At 33.2% G+C, this 24,082-nt stretch overlaps 1 protein-coding gene across 1 annotated transcript in view; it reads right to left on the bottom strand.

The window, feature by feature from the left end:
• Positions 1-723: 723 nt before the first annotated feature.
• ADGRV1 (adhesion G protein-coupled receptor V1) overlaps positions 724-24,082 on the bottom strand; it is a 322,278-nt gene continuing 298,919 nt past the window's right edge. The window contains 2 exon segments of the mRNA XM_049769107.1: positions 724-906; positions 16,100-16,216. Coding sequence (XP_049625064.1) covers positions 724-906; positions 16,100-16,216 — 300 coding nt within the window.

Raw genomic sequence — 24,082 nt, 5'->3', positions numbered from 1 at the left:
AAAATAGCCTCAAAAGATTATGAGGAGCTTATTTTTTTTTTACTTAAAATGTCAATTTTTCTTTATTCTTCATGGCACTAAGGGAGCTGACCTTATTTAACAGTGTTTTGTTTTGTTTTGTTTGCCTTTCTTTGTTTATAACCAATAAAAAGTTTTTGAGGTTCAGTGGCTGTTAAACATACCAGGCGTATGCTTAAATTATTTAAATATTTGTGCATACATAGATTTTTTTATATTTCAAATGGATTAATGAACCTGAATTAAATTATATAAACATTTTAAATAATATAGAAAATTATGAATCTAGAAATATATTTGATGTTGGCATCTTCAATGTACTTTTGATAGTACCAATATACTTGATAAAATACTTTATATTTAGGGATATTTGGGGGGTAGGTTGCTCCTCTATTGACCAAGAATTCTAGACTCCGAAGTTCTACTAATTATATTATTAATTACAGAGCTAATAATGCTCTGACTTTACTACGTTTCTTTAGGTCCCCCACAAATCTTAATATAGCCAGACTAGATACAAGCAAAAATTACTGTGAAATGTTTGATAATGAAACTCATCTGAAAAACTGCAACTATTAAAGTTATTGAAAAGGCAATTTAGTCAATATGTCAGGAAAGTGAAGGTTTTCAATCATATCTAGTTAAATACTTCCACAATTATCAATAGAGACCTAGGTACACAAAGGTTAAGAAAGCAACATGTACTTACAGATCCCCATGGATGAGTCCATATATCTGTGAGATATCCTGGTGATAGATTCCTTTCAAAATAACGACGAGGAGAATCACCACCAAAGCTGGCAGTCCCCAACTCAGAAGGAAAAACAGCAGATACCGTCTCTCTGTGTGTTCATCATTCATTACCAGCACATACCAGAAATTGACAGACTAAGAAAGGAAACAGAACATAAGATCAGTCTCTAAGAACACGAGATACAAAATCACCAAACTTATGTATAAAGACTTACTGATGACCCGAGGGCTAAGTTCTCCTTGATAAGTATAATTGAATTAAAATTTATAATTAGGTTTACATATTTTCTGATCTTATCTTATTTCAAGAAATTCAAGATATGTAAAAACATTCTGGAAAAGGGGATTAGAGTGATAGTACAGTGAGTAGGGCTTGCCTTGCACAGGGTCAACCTGGGTTTGATCTCCTACATCCTATATGGACCCCAGAGCACACCTGAGAGCAGAGCCAGGATTAAGCCCTGTGAAGTAAAAAAAAAAAAAGAATGAAGGAAGGAAGGAAGGAAGGAAGGAAGGAAGGAAGGAAGGAAGGAAGGAAGGAAGGAAGGAAGGAAGGAAGGAAGGAAGGAAGGAAGGAAGGAAGGAAGGAAGGAAGGAAGGAAGGAAGAAGTACAACAAAAGGAAAATCTTGTTTCTTTATTTTTGGTAATTATTTTATGAAATTATGTTTGAAGAAATACATTGACATTCAAACCTACTTTACATGTAATGATTTCATGAAGATAATAAAGTATAAGCCTTATTGGGACAATATTTTTATGGGTATCTAGTATATGAAAGGGTGAGGGATGAGGCACTTTCAAATAATGGGATATAAGGGAAGAAAATTATATTAGGGATAGGTTTTTTGGTCAGTTTTCTCTCTCCACTTTTTTCACTCACTACATAAGCATTCATTGCATGTTTAATAACATCAGTGAAAGCTACAGACAACAGGGATACAGAATTAACTCTCTAGAGTTAATGAGAGAACTTACTCTAGAATCGAGTCTCTAAGCAAGTTGGAAACAAATCCTTAAGGAAAACATTTTATGTTTGTATCCTATCTGATATCTATTTTTTTCTTATTAAGATAAATGTGTATATTTTGGATATTAGCCCCTTATTTGATGGGTGTTGGGTGAATAGTTTCTCCCACACTGTGGGTGGCTCTTGTATTCTGGGCACTATTTCTTTTGAGGTGCAGAAGCTTCTCTGCTTAATGTATTCCCATCTGTTGATCTCTGCTTCCACTTGTTTGGAAAGTGCAGTTTCCTCCTTGAAGATGCCTTTAGTCTCAATGTTATGGAGTGTCTTACCGATGTGTTGTTCTATATACCTTATGGTATCTGGTCTGATAACAAGGTCTTTAATCCATTTGGATTTTACCTTCGTACATGATGTTAACTGGGGGTCTATGTTCGCTTTTTTGCAAGTCGCTAACCAGTTCTGCCAGGACCACTTGTTGAAGAGGTTTTCCCTGCTCCACTTAGGTGATTGTATGTCTGGGGAACATTGTCTGAGAACTCAAGCCTATTCCACTGATCTGAGGGTCTGTCTTTATTCCAATACCACACTGTTATTAAAACTATTGCTTTGTAGTACATACAGTTTAAAGTTGGGGAAAGTAATGCCTCCCATTTTCTTTTTCCCTAGGAGTGCTTTAGCTATTCAAGGGTGTTTATTGTTCCAGATGAATTTCGTAAGTGTTTGATCCACTTCTTTGAAGAATATCATGGTTTTTTTTTAAGGGGATTGCATTAAGTCTGTATAATGCTTTGGGGAGCATTGCCATTTTAATGATGTTAATCCTGCCAATCCATGAGCAGGGTATGTGTTTCCATTTCCATGTGTCCTCTCTTATTTCTTGGAGCAGGGCTTTATAGTTCTCTTTGTATAGGTCCTTCACGTCTTTGGTCAAGTTAACTCCAAGGTATTTGAGTTTGTGTGGCACTAATGTGAATGGGATTTCCTTCTTGAAGTCCTTCTCTTCCTATCATTATTGGTGTATAAAAAGGCCATTGATTTCTGTGTGTTAATTTTGTAGCCTGCCACCTTGCTATCTGAGTCTATTGTTTCTAGAAGCTTTTTGGTAGAGTCTTTAGGGTTTTCTAAGTAGAGTATCATGTCATCTGCAAACAATGAGAGATTGACTTCTTCCTTTCCTATCTGGATTCCCTTGATTTTCTTGTCTGATCGCTATGGCAAGCACTTCCAGTACTGTGCTGAAGAGGAGTGGTGAGAGCAGACAGCCTTTTCTTGTAACAAAATTTAGAGGAAAGACTTTTAGTTTTTTTTTCCATTGAGGATAATATTTGCCATTGGCTTGTGGTGGATGGCTTCAACTAGATTGAGAAAGGTTCCTTTCATTCCATCTTGCTGAGAGTTTTGATCAAGAATGGGTGTTGGACATTATAAAATGTTTTCTCTGCATCTATTGATATGATCATGTGATTTTTATTTTTCTTGTTGTTGATGTTGTGTATGATGTTGATAGATTTACAGATGTAAACCATCCTTGCATTCCTGGGGTGAAACCTACTTGGTCGTAGTGTATGATCTTCTTGATGATGCATTGGATCCTATTTGCCAGGATTTTGTTGAAGATCTTTGCATCTGCATTCATCAGGGATATTGGTCTGTAATTTTCTTTTTTGGCAGCATTTCTGTCTGGTTTTGGTATCAAGGTGATGTTGGCTTCATAAAAGCTGTTTGGGAGTGTTCCTGTTTTTTCAATTTCATGGAAGAGCCTGGATAGGATTGGTAGTAGCTCCTCTTGAAAGATTTGAAAGAATTCATTAGGAAATCCATCTGGGCCTGGGCTTTTCTTTTTGGGCAGATGTTTGATTACAGTTTCAATTTCCTCAATAGTGATGGGGGTGTTTTGATATGCTACTGGGCACTGACAGAACTTTATAAGAGAAAAACATCTAATCCCATCAAAAAATGGAGAGAAGAAATGAATAGACACTTTGATAAAAAAGAAATACAAATGGCCAAAAGGCACATGAAAAAATGCTCCTCATCACTAATCATCAGGGAGATGCAAATCAAAACAATGATGAGATACCATCTCACACCACAGAGATTGGCATACGTCACAAAGAATGAGAACAATCAGTGTTGGCGGGTATGTGGAGAGAAAGGAACTCTTATCCACTGCTGGTGGGAATGCTGTCTAGTCCAACCTCTATGGAAAGCGATATGGAGATTTCTCCAAAATCTGGAAAATGAGCTGCCATTCGACCCAGCATTCCACCCCTAGGAATATACCCTAAGAACACAAGAATACAGTACAAAACACCCTTCCTCACACCTATGTTTATCGCAGCACTATTCACAATAGCCAGGCTCTGGAAACAACCAAGATGCCCTTCAACAGACGAATGGCTAAAGAAATTGTGATTCATATACACAATGGAATATTATGCAACCGTCAGGAGAGATGAAGTCATGAAATTTTCCTATACATGGATGTACATGGAATCTATCATGCTGACTGAAATAAATCAGAGGGAGAGAGAGACACAGAATAGTCTCATTCATCTACGGGTTTTAAGAAAAATGAAAGTCACTTTTGCAACAATCCTCAGAGACAATGAGAGGAGGGCTGGAACTTCCAGCTCACTTCATGAAGCTCACCACAAAGAGTGGTGAGTGCAGCTATAGAAATAACTACACTGAGAACTACCATAATCATGTGAATGAATGAGGGAACTGGAAAGCCTGTCTGGAATACAGGTGGGGGTGGGGTGGGATGGAGGGAGATTTGGGACATTGGTGGTGGGAATGTTGCACTGGTGAAAGAGGGTGTTCTTTACATGACTGAAACCTAATCACAATCATGTTTGTAATCAAGATATTTAAATAAAGAAAAAAATTAAAAAAGATAAATGTGTAAAAGGAACAAAGCAGATAAAGAAGAGGCTTGGAGAGACACATTCTCAGGATAGAATAAGTAAGTGAGGTTTGGAAATGTAATTTTTGAAATTGGAGAGATGGCATGAGAGGTGAATGACTTTACTTGCATGCAGCTCTCATGACCATGATCCTGATTCAAATCTCTGCCACCCTGTATGGTCCCTGAGCACCACTCAGGAGGTCTATTTTGAACAGAGCCAGAAATAGTTCTTGAGCATGCCAGGTGTAATTCCAAAACAGTTATTATTCCAAAGCCCACATGTTGCTTTACAGCTAAGTCAAATCCAAAAAAATATATGTTTTTCATTCTAATAGTATTGTACATGAAGTATACTTATATTTAAGTATTATTTAGTGTGAAAATAGACCTTTCCAAAAATTCAAAAAGCTCTAAATGTCAAGGCATATTTTTTCATGTAATATGTCTTAACTAGATTACAATCACCTTACAGTTTCATAGAGTAGATTGCAGATAAGTATGTATGTGCATATATATTTATGATTATATATTAATAGGTGAGCCTTAAGAAAATAATAGTTCTAGAATCTCCATCTCCACATAAATGTAGTAAGAGGAGTATGAAATATTACATAGAGAACTAAGAACATAAACAACACTAGACACTAGTAAAATGCTACTATCACCCTTCAATTTATTCTATTAAAGTACTGTGAGAGAAAAATAGTTTAAAACCAAAAGCAAGCAATGGTAGGGTACAGACTCTAAGTGAAAAATAAACATGGCTAACGTTTGTGGGAAGGCCTTCAGATTCTATTTATTGAGGCTTCCTGCTAAGATTCTATCTAAACCAAATTAGCCTTAAGGGAATTAGTATTGACTGTGCTAAACAAGAAAAAGATAAAAATATTTGGTTACTTGGAGATTTTTGTCTCTGATTTTTATTTCTTGTCAGTACTCCATATCTTTATGTATATCTGTAATTATGAAGCAAGTTTTGAGTTGCTGCTTATGTTAATCTGTTCTATCATTAAAAAATCTTAGTTTCTTATCTTTTCTATAACTAGTGTCAGGATATAAACCCATGTAAGTTGGATTATATCAACTGTCTGAAATGATTAATACTGACTGTGGAAAAAAAGGAAAATTTCCACAAAGCATGGTAAAACCATCTCCCAACTAAAAGTACTAATTATTTGTTTTAAATAGATGGATTACTGCATTCCTATAACAAAGTAGCTAAGTGGAGAAATAGATAAGGAAACCAGGTAGGAGATTTACAGATTGGTAAATGACTTCTTGGTCTATTCATTATTGAAAAAAGCAGGACTTTTTCAAAAGGTCTACTTTTACACAGTTGGACTTTAGTTTTACTGGTTAGAATCAGTAAACATTTTAAAATTTTTCTTACTTTAACCATGGGCTTAGAAAAGACTGTGACAAGTGCAACTGTCTGTTAAATTTATACATCTCGTACTTCTGCGCCAAAGGGCTCCAGAGACAATGTGATAGAAATCTTGAATCTCAGTTATACATGCCTTTATGATTGAGAAAACAAACCAATCACTGCTAAGAACATATTTTTCATTATATATTTTTGTGGGCGTTCTGGTCATTATTCTTGATATAGAATGAAATACAAATAACAAGAGAACATTTTATTATTCTAAAAAAATTAAAGGTTTGCTTTAATTATCTCCAAATTTTATGTGAACTTTAAATATTTTTACTTAGTATTGTTAGTGCCCATTGAAATATATCTCTAAGTATATATATATTAAGTATATCTCTCTTCTGAGTGGTATCTCCCTTCTTGATCTTTGTATCATGTCCCCTTCAATAACTCTCTATTTCATGCATGGCTCAAGAATACTCTTCTCAATTATGTCCACAGCAAGTGATTTGATAAGGGGAGAAAATTATAAATGAGGATAAACAAATCATCTATCACCAAATTTTGAAATGAGGTGATGATCTGCAGTGGACAATGCAAAAAATAAAATAAAAATTTAAAATAAAGGAGGGGAGATAAACTTTAGTGTTGGTGGTAGTAAAAAGCACAGTGAAAAGAGAAAATAAATTTATAGAAAAAATTCTTACATTTGTGATATTAGTCCCTTGTATACTTACAGTTTTTTGAGCTCAATAAATTACCCTATATGCCCACTTTCCATTTGTGATTTTGATGTTTGATTAAATAGCAACTTTATATTTCTTATTCTAACCCCAACCCCCTGTCTCATTTATTTAATCTAGTCTCAAACCATTTAGTTAAAATCTCAAGTTGCTGTATTTTCTTAACAAAATTCCCGAAATATTTCAATTGTCTATATTCCTTTCCCTGTAATTGTGATTTATCTTCTGTAATATCAAGCAATACACTAAAATATCATGCAATTTGCTGGAGCAATAGCACAGCAGGTAGGGCATTTGCCTTGCATGCTGCTGACCTAGGTTCAGTTCTCAGTATTCCATATGGTAACCATCACCACTACCATCATGATCTCCAGCCTGCTAGGATTAATTTTTGAGTGTAGAGCCATGAGTATAACCCCTGAGTGCCGCTAGGCATGAGACAAAAACAAAGAAACAAACAAACAAACTTATGCAATTTGCTACAAACCTGGTTGGAACTGAAAGATAGCATGATGAACAAAGTAAGCCAGAAGAAAAAAAGACAAAGACTGATCTCACTTATGTGATACTTGGCGGGGGTGGGGGGAAGGATGAGGAAATATAATGCAGTAAAGAGGGCATACATAGGTCACCCTTGACCCCAGAGCTTAAAAAAGAGGACTGAGAAGAAAAGGAAATCAAGGAAGAAGATGAAAAAGAGAAGTAGTAGAGGACCAGGAGTTGGAATTCAGGTATACTAGTGATGTGGAATAGTGGTGCAGCTATATATATCTAAACCACAGATTCAACAACACTAAAAATATAAAATGTAGGTTGCAACCTTTGAACTGTGCCTGTCAAGGTGGCAGGTGGGTTTGGATGAAGAGTAGGAGGTGATGGGAGTATGAGAACACTGATGGAGGGAAGATGATTTTGGTGGTGGGACTAGTGTTAAAATATATGCCTAAAATCCAACTACAAATAAGTGTAAATTATGATTCTTTAAATAAAAATTCATTAAAAAATTAAAATCTAGGGGCCGGGCGGTGGCGCTGGAGGTAAGGTGCCTGCCTTACCTGCGCTAGCCTAGGAGACGGACCGCGGTTCGATCCCCCGGCGTCCCATATGGTCCCCCAAGCCAGGAGCGACTTCTGAGCGCATAGCCAGGAGTAACCCCTGAGCGTTACCGGGTGTGGCCCAAAAACCAAAAAAAAAAAAAAAAAAAAAAAAAATTAAAATCTAGGGGCCGAAGCAGTTTGATTCCCGGTGTCCCATATGGTCCTCAAAGCCAGGAGCGATTTCTGAGTGCATAGCTAGGAGTAACCCCTGAGCATCATTGGGTGTGGCCCAAACACCTAAATAAATAAATAAATAAATAAATAAATAAATAAATAAATAAATAAATAAATAAATAAATAAATAAATAAATAAATTGGCTGAAACATGAACTGAAACTCTTCTAATACAGTTGACCAATGGACCAATGAAAACTCTAGTAGCTTTAAAAAGAAAAATGTAGTTAGTATTTATTAAATAAGAAATTGATGCAGACTTCTTACTATGCTCTATTTCATTTAAAGGACTCAACTCTCCTAAGTTTCATTAGGATCTTTTTTTCACATACAAAGACAGCTGAGGAGAGACGTATAGTTCCTAGTTTTAAGAAAACCAAACAAACAAAAAAAAGTATTACTGTGAAAGATTTGTTATTCACTTTTGGTCACAATAAAAATCATTAAAAAAAAATTAGGCGCTGAAAGGGGAGAACTTGACACACAAGGCACTCCTCCATTAACAATAATGCAAGCTACAGTTTCAAATGGGGGGAATTAGAGAGAAGGGGATATGAGGGGGATGAGGGAAACCTGAGATATTTGTGGCGGGAAGGGTCCACTGGTGAAGGATAGTATACATTGTATGACTGAAACCCAACAATGAACAATGTTGTAACCATGGTGCTTAAGTAAAGCAATTAAGAATAAAGAACAACAAAGAGAAATTTAAAAAAAGAAAACCAAACAAAATACCCAAATATAATTTAAATCAAATATAGATATAAATAAACTAAAAAGCAATGCCTGCCAGCATCAATTCCAATTCTATGAAGACATGATAATTTTTACAGTAGTGAGGTTAAAATTTCAGTGTCTACACTATAACTTTTCAAGTGTTCCTATAGAAAATCAAAAATTGTACTTGCTGTTTGGTGATTATAAGTCATGATATTCTCTCAGAGGTTTCTTAATAACAAATAAACTATCTTAATATATGAAATATTAATGCATTCATAAATACCAAGGATTAAAACATTTTCATTGTTTTAGCTTTAAAATGGTTTGTTAGAAGCATATAAATTTTGTATGTGGCATAAGATAGGTATCTAGCCTGTAATTTAATATTTGGTTATTAATTATGTTACCAGAAACCTTGAGTTGATTTATAGCATCAAGTTTAGTCAGAGATCGTGAATTAATTGTTTTTACCAGATGTTCTTAGTCATTCATTTGAGAAAATAGTGAACATTAAGAAATGTTACCACATGTCCTTGCTTCAGTTATCCTCTTTGTTTCTTAACTATTTTGCATGAAATAAATTACAAGGCTTTTTGAAGATTGGAGAGTTCAGCATTTCCTGGGTATGTCAATTTTATCTTGGTAATTACCAGTCTGCTGTCCTTAATACCTTTGATGTCCCTAAAAATTAAATCAACGACGATGGAAAAACATTTCTAATTTTAGCATGTCCTTTCCTGTTGCTACGCTCTGGTCCTAAGTAGTCTTTCTCTGAAGGAATAAATAATATATACACTTGCTTCTTTATACCTTTTTTATATAGATAAATTAAGGTACAAGCTGTGCCCAAGAACAATTATAAAGTGATTTCTAATAATATTCTACCTCTTAAAAATACAAAATAAAGGACCAGAACAACAGCACAGAAAGTAGGACACTTGCCTTCCATATGGCCAACCTGAGTTTAGTTCCTGGCACTCTATATAGTCCCACAAGTACCAGCAGGAGACACTCCTGAGCACAAAACCAGGAGTATTCCATGAGCACTGTTGTGTGTGGCTCAAAACTAAAAATAAAATAAAATAAAAATATACTTCTAGTAAGCTTTAGTTCTTAATGAGACTTCTGAGAAAGCTGTTTCACTAGGTATAAAATGAATAGACTGCCGGGTCATCAAATGGTTTGAATACTGCTTATAATTGGGGTAAATTTTTATAAGATTTATAAAATTTGTATCAGAAAATGATAATAAAGTTAATTCAATAAAATATACACAAGCCATATTGTTTCTATTTGCCTACGTTATATGCTAGTATCTTAATTAATTTATTAGTGGTATGTTTCTTTTTTGAATTAACTAATGGTCTGGCACTCGTCTGCATGCTGTGCAGAAGTTAATGGTAATGGCATAATTTCTAGTAATTTATTCCGTTGATGTCCAATAAGTATATATATTTAGAGTTCCTAAAGAAAAAACTATTTGCATTGACAAAAATAACCGGCAAAAACACTATTTCCCTAAAGCTGTAAGTATAATTTAATAACAATGTGACAGAAAAATACCCTAATGTAAATTTATATGTAAATAATCAAAATATATACTATTACACATAAGTAAATATATGAAGTTTATATATTTAAAAATATTTGCATATTTTTAGAACAGTTGTAGAGTAATATACAGGAAGCCATTGATAATTTTTACTTTTCAGATTGGGACTTTTCAGAGGGTAAAGAGTAAAAGAAATAGAGGAGAGGCCAGAATGATAGCACAGTGGTAGCATTTGCCTTGTACATGACCAACACTAGACAGAGCCCAGTTCGATTCCTGGCATCCTATATGGTCCTCCGAGACTGCCAGGAGCAATTCTGAGTGCAGAGCCAGGAGTAACCCCTGAGTTGCTGATGGGCCTGGCCCCCAAACCAAAATAAATAAATAAATAAATAAATAAATAAATAAATAAATAAATAAATAAATAAATAGAAATAGAGAGAAAAATATAATTTTCATTTAATATTATGCTGTAACATTTTATTATGTTTGTCAATATATGGCATTTCCTTAAATGTAAGCAAATCCAAAACAAAAAGGAAATAAAAATAGAAGTACAAAAATGGAATAAAAGTGTTATTAACTGTTATTTTTATTAAAGTCGACATGACTAACCTGATTTAAGTAGAGATTATTTCAAGCAAAATCATGCAGAGCAAACAAAAGTGCAAACTAAAGAATAATTCAGAACTTAAGGTTTAAAAAGAAGAGTAAATTATGAGATTTTTGCCTGAACAAGCAGTTAATTTACAACTGTATTTCAATGATGTTCTGTATGTTTATTTCTACAAACTAAAAAAAAAAAAAAAGTGCCTAGTTATGGAGTATGCTATCAGCCATGACTGTTACTTTAATAAAAAGGCTAGAGATAATCAGATTTTTAAGGCTTCAACTAAATGTCAGTTTCACAAAAAGGCAGCTCTAACTTTCAAAACTATTAAGCTAAATACTCTTTTCTTAAAACAAAAACCTTCCAAAATTGCATTCAACATGCTTTTCCAAATTTATGAAGTATCATTCATACGCATTTGTCTAGTCAATAATATGATTAACTGTACATGGAGTGTCCATGGCCTATATCTTGCAAAATTTCAAGATCTTCCCAGTTCTCAAAGTACAGCATAATTATTACAAATCTTATTATTTAGATAAGAAACCAAGGCTCGCTGTGGGGTTGACATGATAAAGCAGTGTTGCAGACATAACACAGAGTCAGTACTATTGCAAATTATGATACAAATTGTATAAATTCTTTACGAATACAATCGTTCTTTATCTATTTCCTGACTGAAATAAATTTTCTTTAGGATATATATTATTTTTTTCAAAAAATTTCTTTTATTTAAACATCGTGTTTTAGAAATGTATTCATACAGTTTTTTGTTATTATAAAATATAAGTCAATTACTACAGCTTTTTAAGTACTTGATATCTTTCCAAATTAAAATAATATTTATGATTATTTTGGAGGGGTGTCCCATGCAGTGTTCAATGGACCCTTGGGACATTTTGTGGATACTTGGTCTACTGGCTGGCAGACAGTTTAGTACTCAGTGCCTGGGCTTGAAAACTATGGGGCCATTACAGTGATATCACAGTTCCCCCCCAGAACACTGTTACCAAGGTTTAAACTTACATAGTTTCCTGCTCTTGCCAGGCATGTGCCAGTTAACCTTGAGCTATCTCTGGATTCAAGATAAAGTATATTAAAAATATATTCCAAGATGAGTGATATTTTTCAGATCCTAGTAATTCTGACATAAATAGCCCACTAATTAAAAATTAAGGATTAGTTGCCAAAGAGTGGATAGCATGCCTTGCACACAGCAGACCTTGGCTCAATCCCAAAATCACATAAGGTCCAGGAGTGATTCTCAAGGACAAATCAGGAATAAATCCTGAGTGCTGCTGGGTGTGTCCCAAAAACCAAATAAAAAAGTTAAGGATTAATTTCTTGTTGCTGTAATGAGCTATGTATATGCACAGGCAATCTCACTTAATTAACTAAAATGTAAAATAGGATCACTAAAATGTTAATTATTTTTCTTTTCTTTTTCCAACTCTATTTAACTAACAGTATTAGGCCAACAGTAATCTAATTATTTGCATATTGTTTATACATGATTTTAGATTTAAAAATGACTTTAGAAAATAGTATTTTACTTATGGGAAAACACAGACTGAAGAAGTACCTTTGATCAGGAAGAAACTCATTTGAAATAATCTACCTAGATTTCAGAAGTTATTGAATTTTTGCCTTGTGGTCATACCACAACCATGAATAATGTGTGATGCACCATCTGAAATGCATTAAACTTCACTGAAATATAAATAGTTTTTCAAAACCATTAGCCATACAGAAATCTAGTTAGCTGATTAAATGAACATGTCAACCATATTTACTTAAGGCCTGAAAAAGACATAGAGATCACACCACTGTATTAAATTGGGTGGAATACTTCATTATTTCCTTCAAACTGGAAGAACATATCAAGCATTTTTAATAGTTGATATTTTTCCCATCTGAATTTATTTCAGTAATTTGAGAATATCTACTTTTAGAAATTGCCTCTTCAACTTTGACAGTGCATTATTGACTATGAAAGTACTTTCTGTTTAGTTTTGTTTTGTTTGTGGGCCACACCTAACTGTGCTCAGGGTATCCTCCTGACTGTACCTAAAATCACTTTCTAAAGGGCAAGAGAGACCATACAAGTTACTGGAGATCTAAACTGGGCTAGTCATGTGCAAGGTGGGCACCCTACCTGCTGTGCTATTGCTTTGGCCCCTACTACGAAAGTTTTAATAGAAATCCATTTTTTCCAACTTTTGACCAGTTTATGCTGGTTCTTCTAAATGGATCTAAATAGACCACTATTTCCCATAGTAGGGCCATCAATATTTATAGATAACCATACTATCTCCTTAAATCTCTTGTATTTTCATACAACTACCTCACTATTTCTTATAGGACTTATGCCTGAGTTCTCATTGGTTAGTTTATAGTTCGTACTGTTGTTTGATGCATGAAAGAGGTTACAGAAACCCAAGACAGTTGCCTTCTTATTATTAATGCAGTCTAGGTCTGTTTTAATTTTGTTTTGTTTTGTGACCACATCAGCAATAGTCAATGATTAACTTCTATCTCTGTGCCCAGAAGTACTCTGGGAGGTGCTCAAGGGTCCATATGGAGCGCTGAAGAGCAAATCCAGGTTGGCTACATGATAATAAGGTAAATTATTCCAGTATCATCTTTCTGGATCCTGTATTATTTTGTATATATTTGTAGTTTCTAAATTCTAAGCAATCTGGAAATATTTAGTTTCTACTAATTTTGTTTTAAATTAAAATATCAATTTTATGCTCATTAGATTGTCTTTTTTTACTTTAGACTTCAGTCTATACTATGATTTTTCTGTATCGATTCTACCTATACTCTTTATTAAAGCATCTTGTTTCAGCTATTCCTCTAACTTTATATAATCTGTATATCAAATATACCAGTTTCCTGTGTTTTAATGGAAGTCATTAATTAAAAAAAGATTAGGTAAAGAGCATAGATAAGATATTCAAAACACCCCATGGGACCTAAATTTAGGGAAATAATATAAGTATATACTAACCAAAATCAAAATTTTAGCTTAGAGATTGAAAGAATAATATGGCAGCTAAGGCACCTGCCTAGCATGTGACTGATCTGGGTTCAATCTCTGGCATCTCATGGTCCTCTATGTTCCTTCAGGAGTAATTCCTGAGCACAAAGCCAAGAGTAATCCCTGACTATTGCCAGGTGTGATCCCAAAACAAAAAAGTTCAGCCTAGCTAAGCCATTTAAGAATTTTAAAGTCAGATAATCGAAGTTGTCATTTTAATTATAACATAATTTTTAATTTTATATGGTTTTGTGATTTTCTAAATAATTTTTTGGGGAAAGAGACTACCATAATTTTTCCTTGTCTTTTTTGTTTATAGGCTATCATGGCAGCAAAGGCCACAGTTTATCCCTCACTCTGTGTTCAGGGAGAATCAGTCCCTATAGTGCTCAGGAATCCATACACTGCCGGGGAACAAACTTGGATTGGCAGTGTACAAGGAGCAAACTTTAATCCCTGTAATATGATTTTGACCTTTAGAACTCCACAAATTTTCCATAATTACTGGATAATAATTCAATAATTGGGAATTATTATCCTATATCAAACTCTAGAAGCAAAACTTGAAAGTGTCAGTAACTGATTAAATTTAAAGAAAGATTAAATTTTAAGATTCTAAACAGGTAGAGACAGAATTCAAAGCCAGATTCAGGTGTCTAATTGTTCTAACTATTTATGGTAACTGAATAATTCAACTCTCTTCTCCTTCCTTTATTGAAATTGACTATTATTACAGCACTTCGGAAAATACCTCTTTTTGAGTTTGGTATTCTTGGTATTATTTCTCTTTCAGTCCTGCTACACAGTGAGAATCCTTATTTAACTATTAAAAAGAAAATGCAAATGTCAGTGTACATGTCTTTCTATAAAACAGTTCACATGAAAACTAAGAAACACTTAAAAATTATTTCTATCACATAGAAGTCTTAACAACACAATTGTGTTGAAAATATTATCTAAGGATCATTTTAGTCAAGTCATTTAGTAACATTAGTATTACTAAAGTAGTTCCAACTCTGTCATTATAATCTTTATCAAGCAAATGAGCATATGACAAAGAGATGTTGGACTTGTAGTCAAAAGGGTTTAAATTTCTTCCAGAAAGTTCTAGTTCCTTAGAGGATATATGTTAAGACATCTAAAGCCTCATTTCTTACTTCAGGTGATTTCTCCAAAAGGAAGGTCTCCACTTTCCCATAAGTCAACTCGTTACTAATTTATTTTATAACATCTTAGAGCTTCTTTTAGTTCTGTGCATCCTACTTCTCCATGCTCTCATAAAAAGTATTTCATGCTCAGCCTCTCTCAAAGCTTATCTTTGCTCCAATCACCAATTATTGTTATATAAGTACAAGATACTATCCCCCCACCCACTTATGCAGAAACTTAGGTAATATCCTTTTTCTATTTTTTGCATTATTTATAATTGATTTGCTTGCTTTTGGTTTGTTTTTGAGCCACACCCAGTGGTGCTCAAGGCTTATCCCTGACTCTGCTTAAGAATCACTCTTGGTTGTGCTCGGAAGGCCAAATGTGGTGCTTGGGACTAAACAAGGGTTGGTTGTATGTACGTCAGGCACTTAAAGCTCAGAGCTATCACTTTGGCCTGTATTATTCATAACTTTTATTCATAAAACAGTTTAAAAAGAATTCAAAAGTGCCTCACTTCCTTCTACTTTTACAGAAGTTTTTATTACCATGTTCTCTTTCTGGAAGACAACTAAAGCTATTTAATTGACTCCCCTGCCAACTATTTCCTGTCCCCAAATGACTGTAAGTGGGGAAATCTTTGTAAAATCAAAATCTTACCATGCCACTCCCTTCCTCAAAATAATTTTATAACTTCCTCTAGGGGGAGAAAGTTCAATTTTCTTATTGTCTCTTCCAGAGTCCACATCCTAAGCTACAAATCCTACCACTCCCTTATTTCTAACCATACTAAATTTTTGGTCATTTCCTCAAACACACTAGACTCACTAATGTTGCACAATTTATAAGATTCTCTTGCATGGCTCTCCTAGGATTATAGTGACTGACATATAGAATTATTTACATTTCATTGCCCAAAATTTTAGAAATGAAGATCATTACCCTTATACACACTGGAAAATGTGAAGAGAAAGATTAAAGTACCAACCTGAATAAGCATCCAGCTGAACTGGCAAAGATACAGATAATGTGTAACAGCAGCCACAGCTGAACAGCTCTCATTTGTCAGTTGGATACTTGCATATGCAGATGCCAAAAACACAACCTATAAGAAACATAATTTTTAATTATTAAATCATGCTAGTGTCAAGAACATTAAGAAAATAACATGTTTTTTTAAGCTGAATCTTATTAACTTCATACAAAGAATAATATGATTTTTTCCACAAACTGGCATGACCATTTCATTCTAGAAATGATAATACATGTTATTATATTTCTAGGAAATAATGAGCATATGAAATTATGCAACATAATTTGGACTTTGTTGCTTTGGGCCTTCCAGAGTAAATTATTCAAAGTAAACTTTGTTATTATCTCTGGTGGGCAAAAATTCCATGAAATACACTAATATTGGCTAAGCAGAAAAAAAGAAAGTCGAGTAGAAATAATTTTTGTTGAAGATACTAGAGAAAAAAATGATAAGAAAAAGCTACTTTGCCATCACATGCATCTTCTTGATGGGAAATAAAATACATAAAATGAACAAATCAAATTTCAAATCCTATGATTACTTTAATTCTTGGAATTCTATTTCAAATGCTCTAAGCTATTATTCAAAGGTAGTCTTCAATTTACTTCACTATTTAATATCACACCTCTCCTTTTCCCCCTTCTCATACACATGATTCAGTCACCAATCTACTTTTCTTTCTTTTAAAAAAAATGCCCTTCCCACATAGTTTACAATTTACTTATCATGTTACTTGCTAAATCATTGATAATACAACTTACAAGACTAACCTCTACTAAAATTGAATCATTGTTTTACTCAGTGTAATAAATAGTATTTAATCAATAAATAATAGATGGGGCCCGGAGAGATAGCACGGCAACGTTTGCCTTGCAAGCAGCCGATCCAGGACCAAAGGTGGTTGGTTCGAATCCCGGTGTCCCATATGGTCCCCCGTGCCTGCCAGGAGCTATTTCTGAGCAGACAGCCAGGAGTAACCCCTGAGCACCGGTGTGTGGCCCAAAAACCAAAAAAAAAAAAAAAAAAAAAGTTTAGTTGTTTTAGGTTTGATAATTTCATATTATTTTTAATTTCAAATTGTTTTTAGTGTGATACAAATTATGATGTAAAATATTTTGCTTGCAAAATATAGATATAAATATAGATATTCAATATTTTCATTACCATTTTCTTAAATTATTCCTTTACGTCTTGTTTTTAGTGTTTGTACTTTATTCATTTTCAAAGTTATTTTTTATCTCTTCCATGACCTTTTCATTTTTATATCAATTTTTTAAATAGGTAATTGGATTTTTAAAAGTTAGCTGACACTTTCAATTAGTGTTGAACCCCAATTTGCATAAAATGACAGTAACATATCAACTCTTGTTCTCATGTTATATAAACAGTTTCTCCATTTATTTGTAACTTATCTATGTGTTTGTGGTGATCACTATAGGAATGATATATGAGAATATGTATATATTTTAATATGTATATATAGTTAATGTATTTGCTGATATAGAATTGGTATTTTATTATTTTTTAAATATTCATTGTTCTAATATAAACAGAAAACTAAGTATTCTATTTCAAAAAATTGAACAAAGATTTACATTCCAAAAATTTTCTCTATACACTGACTAACATAAATAGCCTTTTGTTGAAAACATCATATTTCATAAAGGATTCACATCAATTTCTATTTAAATTCCCTAATTTTATTTTCTGGACAGTAAGCAGATCTGTATTATTGTGCCAAATCTTTCTTATTTATCACTTGAGCTTTGTAACGTATTTTGAAATCAGGGTAAGTGATGTTCAGTATGTTCTTTCTGAAGATTGTTTAGTTAATCAAATATTTAGGTAGTACCATATACATATTAGAACTATTTGTTCTGTGAAAAATGCACATAATTGTTTTTAGGCATCACACTGTTTCTGTACACAACAAAAATATTTTTCTAAATTTGATAGTATCAATGATTTCACTTTATAAACAGGGCACAGTTTTAAATTACAGTGTCCTGTCTAATTTTCTTTCATCTATGTATTATGTTTTTAATATATAGGTCTTTAACGTTACTGGTTAAATTTATTCATATGTATTTTGTTATTTCCATGCAATAGGGGCCTTTTGCTAAATTTCCCTTCAGGTAGTTCATTACTATATAGACCAGCTACAATTATTTGTATTGGCTTTTTAATTAGAACATTTTTTCCATCTTATTTTAATTCATTTTTTAAACTTCAATAACATGATTTACAATAGTATTGACATTTGTAGGTTAGGTATGATATTTATAGTTTGTTCACCACACCCACCACCAAAGTACCAAAAATATCTCACTGTCTCCAGATCACGTATTATCCATCTCTCCATAAAGTAGTTACTATGTTTTGGTAAATTTAATTCTGTTAACAGGGATTGTTCTCATTGGCATTAGATTGTTCCCTTGCTTCATTTCTTTATATATCACATGAGAGAAAGCAACCAGTATTTTTCCTTCTCCTTCTAGCTTATTTCACTTAACATACTATCTCTAGTAACTATACATGATTCATCAGAGTTGCAATAAAAAGCAAAAGTTTGTCTTATATGATAGCTTCACAGTATTCATATGTACATATACACAGATATATTATTCCTCTGTGAATTGGATGCTTTGTATTTTTCCTGCTGTCTGCCCTAGATATTACTACTAAAATTATATTAAATAAAATGATTATTCAGTTATATAAAAGGTGATTAAAGACATTAATCTTTCTATAAAAAAGACTTATGTATTAAAATGTGAAATGCCATAATGTTCCATGTGCACTAGAGAACATACATTCATCTTTTGAGGATGGAAGATCCTCTATAAATTCACTAGTCCAAGTTCTTCTAGTTTCTCACTTAGGGCTCTATGTCCTCACTTAAATTTTCCTAATGAATCTATCCAGTGGAGAGAGTGGCATGGTAGTGAGTAAGAGAAATAAAATGACTGTTTAGCAGACAAGTAGGGTTGGGGGAGGAGAAAGATGGGGACATAAAAGAAAATGATGAAAGTGGACATTCTTGCCTTATTCGTAAAAATGTTCAGCATTTCAACATTGAGTATGCTATTAGTTGTGGACTTACATATAGTCTTTCTATATTACTCATTTTCCTTTGCTTTGAAATTGTATATGGCCATTGTATTATTATTTTGTATTGCTAAAACTGAAATAAGAAATTTATATCAATGTTCATGAACAGTATTGGGTGACTTTGTTTGCTCTCCATATAGCAGTGCCAATAATCATGGTAATCACAAATCCAATGACATTTCCTAACATGACTAACTGTGACAAACTCACTTCCATTTAATTTTAACAGCATATCTGTGCACTTTTTAAAAGCGATTTGATGGAACATTTAAAGTTGTCTAACAATCTGGCAAAATTTTAGGCATAAAATACTCCTATTAAGCTTTTTCTTAACATAACAACTATATCCACTGACTTTACAGATTCACTCATTTTCTCCCCCCCCCATAGACTAGATCTGTGACCCCCAGACTAGGTGACATCGTGACTCAAGAGTACTGGAGTAATATAGGGAGACAATAGCAGCCTCTTGTGTTAATTAAGAGATGCTTTCTATTTGTTCACTTAGACAGACAATTTTCAGAGTGTAGAGACAGAACAGCAGTTAGGGCACTGGGTTTGTATCAAGCAACTCCAGTTCGATCCCAAGCATCCCACAAGAATGATCCTTCAAGGTTTAGAGACAGATATAATCCCAGAATATCACTAGATATATCTCCAATACAAAAACATAAAACAGTAAAACTAAGTTTTTTTCCAGGGGTCACTGAATGCACATTTTATACTTGGGATATTATAGGAACACATAGAATCAAAAGGAAAGATGCTGAAATGATAAATGCATTTGCCTTTTGAGCAATGTTGATAACTCAAATGGCTGGAAGGCATGCCTTTAAGGCAGAGAATCAACATCACTGCAAGACTTCTGGAGTATCTCAGGATATAGCCCTGGTGGTCTCTAGCACCAGAGGACAGACCTCCCAAAAAGAAAAAAAACCTTAATATGCCTCCAAATGTTTTTATGCACTTCAGAGAGTTGTTTAATGTAACCAAGAGTGTTCGGCAACTACCAAATGTGTCATAAACAGGTCTGGACAAGTTTTTTTATAATTATACATTTTTAATAGTTGCCATAGTGAAAATACAAAAGTTTATCAACAAATTTATAGTCTTCAAGTGGCACATTCTGAACGTGTCCTGTCTTTAGGGTATTCTTGTGTCTGGCATTATATATAAAACTGGCCATGAATCTACTCTTGCTACATGTTACTGTCAGAATAATAAGCATCTTGTTTGCTTACTACAGCTAAAAATCAAAATAAGCAAACACATACAATTAAAAAGAAGTTACTATTACTCGGGATCTGAAGCAAGGAGAAGCTAAGAGAAGTCACTAAGACTATACATAAGCTACTGAATAAGCTAATGAACTTAAAATAATTCAATTCATGAAATAACAATTATTATAAAAATGTTATGGCTTGTCTAAAAATATCAATATACATCTTAATTTATCTCTTGTAAGTAGACTTTTTTGGGTATCTGTTATCCATATGGTGGGGAGATATTTGAGAACATCATTCTGTAAAAGACAGTTACTGAATTTAACTTAATGCCGATTCAAAAATGTTTTTTTGATTTTAGGTCATACTTGGAGGTGCTGAGGGGCTACTTCCGTCTCTGCACTCAGGAGTCATGCCTATATTAAAGGGACAACATGAGATGCCAGGGTTCAAAGCTGAGTTGGCTACATGCAAGGCAAACACTCTCCTTACTGTGCTATCACTTTAGCCCCAGCAACTTGTTTTTATTTGTCCTTGTTTTTTTCTTCTTTAAAAAGTAATTTTTTCTCTTAGAAACACTGTGAGTCAATTAAAACCAAAGCTAAAACCAAAGCTTTTTTTATCTGGGACAGAGCCAATAGAACTGATATATTTTTAACAGTAATAGTCATAATATTAATAATAATTACCATTTAATGAATGGTTATTATGTGCCAAGTACTGTGCTAAATGTCTTGCAAACATTATTTAATCTTTTCCCTAAATAACACAAATAATAGAGAACATTGCCTCCATTTTATAGTGTAGGCACTTAAGGTTGAAGAAATATAATAATAACAAAAGTTAGAAAAGTTCTATATAGCAAATAGATAATAATAATATAATATTAAATAATATATATAATATAAAATAATATATATAAATATGTATATAAATATAACATATATAATATAAAATAATATACATAATTTTATAGTGTAGGCACTTATATAATTTTTATATAATTTTCATATAATTTTATAGTGTAGGCACTTATATAATTTTTATATAATTTTATATAATTTATATAATTTTATAATATATTATATATAATATATATAATATATAATATAATATAATAATATAATATTATTATAATATATATAATATAAAATAATATAAAATAATATATATAATATAAAATAATATACATAATTTGCATACTAATAATATGTTCAGTTATCCATTAAAATAAGTTTAGCTTTACTTATTTCAGTATTTACTAAAAATGAGAAGTAGAGGCAAGTGGGTGACTGGTAGGAAATAAGGACTGTTGACCTACTACAATGGGAGGAGCTGTAGGCTGTTGTTTTTATTTTGTTTTTTTTTTTTTTAACAGAACCACATAACATAAATCATCTTGTTCTACCTCATAAATTGAGGACAATAAATGGAGGGTACCAAGATCAAACAGTCATATGAACATTGAGTGGAAATAAGAAATGATTAGACTCAAACACCAAACCCAAAGTCAATGACAACAGAATCTATACCCAATCTACAACAAGCTATACACAGAGAGGAGCAGCTAATACTAGGAGACTGGGGGTGGGGGCAAGAGAGGGAGATATGGGATGCATGCTGGGAATAAAGGTGGAGGGAGAACAACACTGGTGGTGGGAATGGCCCTGATTTTTTTGTTACCATATATATTAAATATTACTGTTCCAGTGAAAGATTTGTGATTCACTTTGGGCACAATAAAATTATTTAAAAAATTATGAACTGAACTGAGCTGAGACCAGAAAAGTGCATAAACATTCTGTGTCACTCTGCAGCTGCACATTTCTTCTAGTTAAGGAGTGCCACTACAATACATTAAAAAACACGACCACATTATAAAGGTTTCAATGAGAAAACAATGCAGAACTCCACCACACCTAGTGAATGAAGATGATAGTTCTGAAATGAAGACTCAACATCAGCTACCTATAGCCTATCTGATCAGGGCTAAAGAGAGAAAATACTAAAGCTGTTCAAAGAACTCAAAGAAACTATGAAATGGACAGCCAACAAGACTCAAGAGGAATTGAGAGTAGAAATGAGAAATATCAGGATTGAAAGACCTGGTAGGTGAAATGATAAATTTACTCGAAAGCCTCACCAGCAGAATAACTGCTGAGGACAGAATCAGTGAGCTGGAAGTTGAACTGCATAACACCTCTACTCAATAGAAGAAACTGAAAAAGAGTCTTAAATAAAAATAAAATGGAAAATATTCTCAAAATAAGTGAACAAACTATAGATCTATGGGATAAATTTAACAGATACAACATAAGAATCATAAGGGTCCTAGAGGGCAAGGAAGAAAACCAATATCAAGAAGTAACAGTCAAAGATATTATTACTGTGAAATTCACAGAGCTAAAAAAATGCTTGTCTCCACATTCTGGATGCCTAAGGAGTACCTGCTAAAAGAGGTCCAAATAAAAGCATTCTATGGCACATTCTTGTCATAATGATAAAAACTACAGATAAAGACAGAATTCTGGAGGAGCAAGAACATAAAGAGAAATTACATACAAAGAAGCAAACAAGATTTACAGCAGATTTATCACAAGCAACATTCAGGCCCAAAGACAGTGGTCGGATATAGTTAAAAAAAAAAAAGAAAGAAAGAAAGAAGAAAGAAAGAAAGAAAGAAAGAAAGAAAGAAAGAAAGAAAGAAAGAAAGAAAGAAAGAAAGAAAGAAAGAAAGAAAGAAAGAAAGAAAGAAAGAAAGAAAGAAGAAAGAAAGAAAGAAAGAAAGAAAGAAAGAAAGAAAGAAAGAAAGAAAGAAAGAAAGAAAGAAAGAAAGAAAGAAAGAAAGAAAGAAAAAACGCAATGAAATGAATGCCTCACCAAAAATACTGCACCCAGATAGACTTTCACTCAGTTCCCAAGTAAGGATACATAACTTCACAAATAAAGAACAGCTCAGGCTTTAAAAGGTTATAAGAGACAGAGACAGTTATTTCTTAATAATCGAGTGTTATATACATTAGGAAGAAATCACACTCCTATATGCATATATATGAGCCCAATGAGGGGACAGCAAAAATACTTAAAACAACTGAAAATCAAATAGCAACACAATAGTAGTGGGAGACTTCAAAACCACTCTGTCATGTTGATAGACCAATTAGGCTAAAATTCAACAAGGATAAATTGATTTTGAAGGAAGAAATGGAAAAGAGCAGCTTAGGATAGATAGATAGATAGATAGATAGATAGATAGATAGATAGATAGATAGATAGATAGATAGATAGATAGATAGATAGATAGATAGATAGACAGACAGACAGACAGACAGACAGACAGACAGACAGACAGACAGACAGACAGACAGACAGACAGACAGACAGACAGGTAGGTAGGTAGGTAGGTAGGTAGGCAGGCAGGTAGGTAGATAGATCCTATATTTCATGGTTTTTTATATATAGGGTTTTATAATAAAAAGGCTGAATATATACATTATATTATTTGTTATTGTTTGGGGGGCCACACCCAGTGTGCTAAGGGGTTATTCCTGGTTCTGAGCTCAGAAATCACTCCTGGTAGGAATGGGGCATAATTTGGGAGGCC

The sequence above is a fragment of the Suncus etruscus genome, chromosome 2 (assembly GCF_024139225.1).
Source record: "Suncus etruscus isolate mSunEtr1 chromosome 2, mSunEtr1.pri.cur, whole genome shotgun sequence".
Classification (NCBI taxonomy): domain Eukaryota; kingdom Metazoa; phylum Chordata; class Mammalia; order Eulipotyphla; family Soricidae; genus Suncus; species Suncus etruscus.
The sequence above is the reverse complement of the archived record's forward strand: the minus strand, read 5'-3'. Positions and strand labels throughout refer to the sequence as shown.